This window comes from Cibotium barometz, chromosome 43, assembly GCF_041138505.1.
Source record: "Cibotium barometz isolate CiBa-2024 chromosome 43, ASM4113850v1, whole genome shotgun sequence".
NCBI lineage: Eukaryota > Viridiplantae > Streptophyta > Polypodiopsida > Cyatheales > Cibotiaceae > Cibotium > Cibotium barometz.
In genome coordinates this window covers 39,905,686-39,914,052 of record NC_141088.1, presented here as the reverse complement: position 1 = coordinate 39,914,052, position 8,367 = coordinate 39,905,686, and the positions used below count along the sequence as shown (strand labels likewise).

At 37.6% G+C, this 8,367-nt stretch overlaps 1 protein-coding gene across 1 annotated transcript; it reads left to right on the top strand.

Annotated features, from left to right (window-relative positions):
- Nucleotides 1-661: 661 nt before the first annotated feature.
- LOC147613908 (uncharacterized) lies at nucleotides 662-3,310 on the top strand. The gene is made up of 3 exons (XM_086781253.1): nucleotides 662-1,982; nucleotides 2,290-2,427; nucleotides 2,542-3,310. Exons 1-3 carry the CDS (start codon nucleotides 1,126-1,128, stop codon nucleotides 3,161-3,163), a joined length of 1,617 nt encoding a protein of 538 aa, XP_086637379.1. The 5' UTR covers nucleotides 662-1,125; the 3' UTR covers nucleotides 3,164-3,310.
- Nucleotides 3,311-8,367: the final 5,057 nt, after the last annotated feature.

Here is an 8,367-nt window from a genome sequence, read left to right as displayed (position 1 = left end):
AGGCCCATGGATGATACGTCCATGTGACAAGGTCCGGGCCTTAGAAAGATTTTATAGAGGAGAGATAGTATTATCGAGGCTGGTGTGTAATCATTAATGTGAAAAAAAGGCCCTTAGGGATGTTCCAAAAAGTCAGCGCCGCCAGGGGTTTGACATTGGGGGAGAAGTCAAGGGCGGAAATATTAAACAAGGCGAGCAGCTCACACACGGGATGAGAATTGATGGGATTTTTAAATGGATAATAATACGCTTAAGTCTACACATGATAAGTGCTTGGCCGGCAGAACACGAGTACAGGAGGGGCGGTGTGGTATGTACGCTCTCTTCTCGGTCTGCCTCCTCGGAGACCTCTTCCGCCTTTTATTAATTGAATGTTCTAATGTATTTGATACGATAATCACCATAGCTAGCTGGCTGCATTTAATGCCTTGGAAGGTAACAATCAACCAGCTTTTCATCACTCGCGGGCCCTTAATTATATCCGTTTGCTAAGGTCCCCGGCTTCCAAATATATTAAAGCTTTTGTGTGTTGCTTGTTGATGTATTCCCACGACACAGCCAGTTTGCCCACTTGCGTGTGTTAGTGCCATTGTAAAGGCTTTCGTGAGTATATCGTGCTTTGGGCAGCTGACTTTTGGCACGATCTCATATATAAGCTGCTTGCATGGTGTTTGTTGAAAGTATTCCATATCACAATACACACACACATCCCTCTCTCTCATCTGCACAGATCTCTTATTCCTCTTCCTCTCTCTCCTTTCCTTCGAGATCTCCTTTTAATTTGGGCATGCTTCCTCAACCCTGAGAGCTTACTTATGCAAGATTACCATACCCTCGGAGTTCATTTATGCAAGAGGTCCGGAGCTTAATTGTGCATTAAACCTATTTTGCCTCATTACCTAGAATAGTTTGCACGAGTATCAATCCCTTTTCTCCAATCACTTTGCTTACTTCACAAGCTGCTGGGTATTGGACTCTGTCAAGAACGTCCCTTGGATCCAATTAAATTTAAACCTAATTGGATCCTGTCTAGCTTAATCTGCCCCTTGTTTCTCATTCAGCATAGTATCGGTTGCCTGATCGCATCAAAAGGCCTTTGATTTTTTAGAAACAGCACGTTTTGCAATGGACATCTTTGAGCACCAGCTAGGCTCCCATGGGTTTTCACTTACGAAACTTGCAAGCGAATTCCCGAGCTATCCCCTGCCTCTTGATTATGCTAATAACCTGCATCGTTTGGATTATCTCAACATTAATCATGCTGCACAGCTCCCTTTGATTCCATCTATTGCTGACTCTAGTAATCCCTCTTCCCTAATCCACTGTGCTAATCCTCCCTACCTGATGTTTCCCAGCATGAATATGAACTCAATTTCGCAATTAGATCTCCCGGGATTGTATACAACAAAATTTGATTACCCCCTTCATCAGATCTATCACGATCCCATGTCATCATCCATCTTCAATTATGGAGTTGACCTGCAGGGTTTGCCCACTTGCCAAGCTAATCATGCTTACAAGGGGTTAACCTATCCTTTTAATCACGAGGAGTTAGCAGATCCTTCTCCCACTGCAATTGCTAAACCATATGCTTTTTCAAGAGAAGATAATGATGCAAGCAGAGTTAATATGGAGATTCAGTCAGAGATTAGCCTGCCTAATTATGGACCTTCTTCACTAATCCCTGATGTTAGCATTCCATTGGCTCCAACATTTCTGCACAATCTTGTGGATATGGAGTCTCATGTGAAAGAAGATGCTTATGATAGCACAACTTCTTTTAATGATCTTGCAGCATCTACATCAGCAGACGGCTTCGATTTTCTTTTGCCATCCTTTTCTGCAAGAGAGATCAAAATCAGTACTCAATCCAAGCGACCTCTGCATGTCAACGACAGCTCCAATACTGAAGCGTCTTGCAACCATGCAGAAAACCAGATTAGCACGGCGACTGGGTGCAAAACTCAGGCCCCAAAGAAAAGGTACATATTGCAATAAACTTTTCTGTAGCTCAATGTGTTGCTGACTAATTAATGCTAATCAAATCAACATTAGCCTAAGTTTTATATTGGCTTCTTTAGGCTGCTCATTCTTCATTAAAGTTAATCTTCTGAATGACAACGCTAAGTATATGCAACTTGTTGGTTGAGCATCAAAAGTAAAGTATTATTAAGCTTCGTCAGATCTTCAATAGTTTTATAATATGCAGCGCCATGGATCCTTTGGGACGTTGGTGTATTAGATCAATCCATGGTAATTAATTTTTGCATGTAAACTGTAATTTTGCAGGAAATCTCAACACAAGAGAGTAGTATGCGTTCCGGCAACTGGTGGACTTGACAAGCCAACAGGAGAGTGTCTTCCCTCAGATTCATGGGCTTGGAGAAAGTATGGGCAGAAGCCCATCAAAGGGTCACCATATCCAAGGTAGATGACATACCTGTCTATTAGATTTTGGATCAATTGCGCTTATCCTAGGTTTGGATCAAGCATTCAGAGATACGATTAGCTCACATGAAGCATAATTGTGCTGCTCTGCAGGAGCTACTACAGGTGCAGTAGTTTGAAAGGGTGCACCGCAAGGAAGCAAGTGGAGCGCAACCCATCGGACCCTGTGATGATTATAATAACCTACACTTCGGATCACAGCCATCCTGCATCAGCAGGATCAGATCGTCAGGTTACCAAAACCGGAGATGATAAGGATGCGGCTAATGCAGGGGATAAACAGAGCAATAATATGATCAGTGGTGATGTTAATGATCAGATTAGTGAGGCTAGCTGTGAGCTCAATTCATCAGAAGACAATAATTATAATAATGGTGATAATAACATTCACGACACCAACAATATTGACAACGTCCACCACCTGCATGCTGAGGGTGATGATCAAGAGCAAGGGGTGACCTCAGTAACAGTTGAAGAAAGCCTCGCATTCAATAATAACCAGCTGCATGTGGGTTTATTATTATCAAGCAATTGCAGCAACATGGCAAGCTCTGATAGAAAACTAGAGGATGATTTCTTTGCCCAACTGGATGAGCTCCCTGACTGGTTTGGAAGAAACCCCTTGGATGCAAGATTGGATCATATTAATGATCAAGAGGGCATTAATCATGGTTCTAGTAACATGGATCCCTTTGATTTATTCAACTGGTCATGAACCCCTCGTGACTCAAAGGTAATGCTAAAAGGTTGCCCTTTGTACATTGTAAACAATGCCTGCCTCACGAGGTATTCCTGTTAGAAAAACTTGCATTTTTAAAAAAAAATTGGCCATGGATAATGTGAAGACCATGCATAAGTGTTCACGGAGAATATTTTTCTTCTCAGATCTTAAAACTATAATGGATATTAGTCATGATGTGGTTGGTATTCATGGAATAACCTCATTAGGCCCGGAGGAGAAGACTCCATCCACACTATTCTTCTCAACAAAGAAGAAGTAGCTTAGTTCCACAATAGGTGAATTCATAAGATAATGAAGGAGGGAAGCCTACCGCAATACCACGAAGGGGCCGTATCATAAATGGGGAAAGTAGCTCTTAGATGGGAAAGCTCTGTAGAAGAGCCATTAAGAGTTGTTTTTGTAGATTCAAAAGAATATAGGAGCAAAAGAGAGCCTCCGCTCACATTGTCAATATGGACTTGATGGTGGCTAAGATAATGAAAGTATAAGGGCAATCACTTTTTGGAGAAAGCATTAGTAAATTCAAAGTGGAGGGGCCCATGAAATGACTTAATCATGAGAAACGACATTTGGGATCTTATGGATCATGGATCGTCCTGCAAAATGGAAGGTTATTAACATACCAAATGGATTTGGAAGGCTAAGTATAAAGTTTGATGGTACATTGGATAAGTATAGAAGGCAAGGATCATGGAAAAGGGTTTTGCATAGGTCAAAGTGTTTTCCTTTTAGGAGACATTTAGCCCCATATCTAGATTAGCCACTATTTGTATAGTATTAGTCTTGGTTACTCATAGAGTAACTTGCCGATTATTGAATTAGATGTTAACATTTTTAAATGGCCATATCAAGGAGGAGCTTTATGTGGCACAATCACTTGGGTTTGAGATACCCAATTCAGAAATAAAGTGCTCAGAGACTCCAAAAGGCATTTTATGGGCTAAAACATACCCGTCAAGCATGGTACCAGTGGTGGATAGATGCTTTCATTTTACTATTAATCTTTCTAAAATCCCATCAAATAAATAATTGGAAATTTTCTTTGAGTAGGGCATGTACATGATCATTGGCCTATATGTGGACCACATAATTATGATGGGGAACCATGAAGAGAAGATCTAGAAGACACAAGAGATGACACCAGAGATGTTGAGTTTAGAGTTTGAAATGATATACCTTATTTTTGTTTGGGATTGAGATCTAGCAAGAATAAGAATATTCATTTCTCTATAAAAGTATGCATAGATCTCTAATCCGTAAAGCTCTAATAAGTGTCATTGATTTCTTATTTATATCTTATATATATTTTTAAAGTGTCATAGAGCATTAGAGCATTTGCATATTGCATTGCTCTTATGTAGCTCTTATACAACATAAGGGATTTCATATATCATTCACTTTTTCATAAGGTCTATGCATGCATTTTCTTAAGTATAAAACCCTATGCAATGCATGAGAGTTATGCATAAGAACTATGCATGGATCCATGCATGAGCATAGAAAACTATGCTTTAGATATCTAAAGTATAGAGATCTAATCCTTTAGAACTATGCATAGCTCCATGCATGAGCATAGAGAACTATGATTAAGATATTTAAAGCATAAAGCTCTAATCCATAAATCTCTCTAATAATGTATGCATAGACTCTCTAGTTTATGGATGCATAGATCAAGAGCTCTAAAGCATAGACTCTCTAGCTTTATAGCTCTATGCTTTAGATATCTATGCATTAAACTTAACTTTTTCACTAACTTTGTTTCCTTATTTGTAAGAATTTTATAAATAATGCAATGGAGCATGCATAGAGATATGCATAGCTCTCAGCATGCGAAAAGCATAAGAGCATCCTAGAGCGAATGTTGAAAAAATAGCACCGATATGTCCCTCGTTTCTATAGTGCTCATTGAGGTTCCTCAAGTATTGACTTAGCCCAGGCCCCAAGTAAACTCCTTTATGAGTAAATTTCTATCGAACTCTATCGAAGTTCTGACCATACGAAGACTAATGTGAAATGCATCAAAGAGGATTCTATCTTGTTCACAACCACCTTTCTCCTTTAATGAATATATTCACACCTCTACTATAGACCTTATCGTTAGTCTTGTACTGAAGCCATTAAAGTGATGTTAGCTACAAAAAATAGAGATTTACGAGCGAAACTCAAAAAAGTGGATTTACTTCGTATAGCAAGGAATTACCATGAATCTTTGAATAAGGGAGGAGTACAATTTTATGGAAACCATACTCCATGGCCGGGAGCTCAAACCTCTCAACCACCCCCCAAGCACTCACAACCCCACACTCGCACTAGCATAAATTACCCCTCCACATAAGTTTGATGAAATTAATAAAATGTTATCTATACAGAAAAGTCTTGTATGAGATGTAAATGTGATATAGTTACAAAATGTAACATGTTTCTTACCTCTAATCACAAATTATTTACTAATAATAAAATCTCAATAGAACTCCAATCGCAACAATCTACATGAGTAAACATGAAATTTGCTAAAAAGGGTTTTCTTCTCAAAAAGAATGGGCACAACCAATAATAACTAAGCAATCAAACAAGAGTGTCCACCACCCCAATTTGGAGAGGACAATTAATGAGCCAGTTAAATATCTCCCTCAAGACAACTTATGTACCTCTTCAAATTTTGCACCTTTTTTCTCACAAGTTCTTTATGCCAAAAACCTTCATCTTTGGCCCCAAAACTCATCTGCAAAATTGTGGCACAAAAAAAACTATGCTCGTAAAATGAGCCGTAAGTGGCATGTGTACTAGTTTGAGGGATAAATTTGGGCAAATACAGAAACAAATCAAGTCAAGGGTTTCTTTGCAAAAAGTTCCAATCTAAAATATCCACAAGTCTCTCGTTAGAACTTCTACTAATTTTGAGTTTAAACTACTCAGAAACAACCCACAAAACAATAGAAAGCATAAAAACTGATTTTTTTTTCAAAAAGTATCCACACCACACATATACATTCTAAACTCTAAATATATGAAGTTTCTAAAAATGTATTTCAAATTCAAAATTGGAGCATTGCATCTATATTATCACTAGGGAAAGTTAGTTGTCAAACGACAAATTGTAGAGAAGATTGCTCTTTGGGATGAGTACTCTAGTTATAATAAGAGGACTTTAGATTTTCAATTATATGTGGATCAAGACTTTCATATGTGATTATTCATCTTCATATTATTGTAAATGTAGTTGATCCTTTGAGGAGGAAAGGCTATTATGAGTGTGAGAGCATGAGAAATCTTGGGGGTGGTTGGGAGGTTTAAGCTTTGCCATGGAGTGTAGTTTCCATCAAGCTATACTTCTCCCCTAATCAAAGACTCATTGGCAATTCCCTTCTACATGGTGTAAATCTACTTTTTTGAGTTATTTGTCTGTAAATCTCTATTTTTAATAAATTTTTTGTGAATTTAATTTTTTTAATGATGATGTTGAGAGTAAGGAGGCCTCATTTGATATGAAAATTATATATTATAGTTCTACAATTTCTATGTGTTTGGAGCCTTGGCTGAACTTGCGCCTCACAAAAGGTTGATTTGGGAATTTTGAAGAAATAAAATAAAATTTCATGAAACGATTTGCATATACTTGGTTAGCAAGCATCTAAATATTGTAAAAGTGTTGAAAAAAAATACAATCTAAAAAAATACCAAAAACATAATATTAATGAAGAATAGAAATGTTGTAATAGCCTTGCCTTTGAGGAGAAGTATGTAAAAACATATCTCTTCAATTGATGGAAGATACACTATAATGATTGACTACGTATATAATTTTCTTTGTATGATATTTATAGCATGCTTAAAAACTTATTTAAGGTGTTTTCAAAGCAAATATTAAAGGATAATGTTTTTACAAAAGGTGCCTAATTAAGGATCATCGAAAAGTTCCTAAATGATGACCATGAAAAAAAAATGTTATGAAAAAAAAATAGAAAACTGAGGAGAATGTGGTTTATTGTAATAGGAACTGGAAGACAAGCTGGGGTCCTTGTAGTAGCTGGAGGTAAAGATGGAAGACCATTTGGGAATTAAAGATCCCTATAAAGTTCCAAGTCTTTCTGTGGAGAGTTTGTATGGGAGCTCTTTCTTTAGGGATCAAAGAAACTTCACTAATGGGTGTTGTCCTAAATGTAAAACTGCCCCTGAAGATGGGAAACATGCCTTTTTGGGACTGTCCAACTATTAGAGGTACCTGGTCTAAAATCTGCAGATGTATAATTGTACTAGGATGTATGGACTATGGGAGGATTGGTTGTTTGGGAAATGGGCATCCAATGAAGAACATGCTAATCTTATCTTCAATATAATCAGATTTTGTTGTCTTTGGGAAATATAGAACACTAGGAACTGCATTATATTTCAGAGAGCTGTTGATACAAGGTTAGATGCAACATGATTGATGTATAAATGTGTGCATATGTGTACGTATGTGCATTTGATTAATAAATTAAATAAGGATGTGATGATACAGATGATTCTGACCCTGCAGGTAGCCATATCTTGATGGTATCCATAAAAGGGAAAACACTCTAGCTACTGGGCGGAGCCTAATCATTTATTGCTTTTGTATTCAGGTGGTGTTAACATAGTCAAAGTCAAGGAGAAGACCAATTAAATGTGGACCAAGAACTAAAAGGTGGTATAAGAAAGTGAAGCAGATGGATCATACCTTTGTGGCCTTTATTGAGAACCCAATTAGCACTAGACTAGTTGTTAAAGTGTGGTCAAAGAAGGGAGAGATTTTGGAATAGCAGTAACCCAAAAGATGCACAAACTAAAGGCCTAATTGAAGCTTGTATCCAGTTTGGATATCAGATTTTGTGGGAAAAATCTTCCTTTGTATTTGAGGATACACTGATATGTGATTTGTTAAATATAGCATTTTGATGTAAGATGTAAATACATGCTTATATATATATATATATATATATATATATATATATATATAGGTCCCAAATAAAAACAATTATGTGTGCGTGCTCGAGGACTTGGTCAAGAACGCGGAGTGTGTCGTCATCTTCAGAACATAATGCAAGTCAAAGCTTTTGCATCGTCGGTTGGAAGGTAGCTCTTCGCATTGAAAGAAATACAAAAGAATGGTAGACGTCCGGTTTTTGTGTAACGTTTTCTAATCGATTAAGGATGCA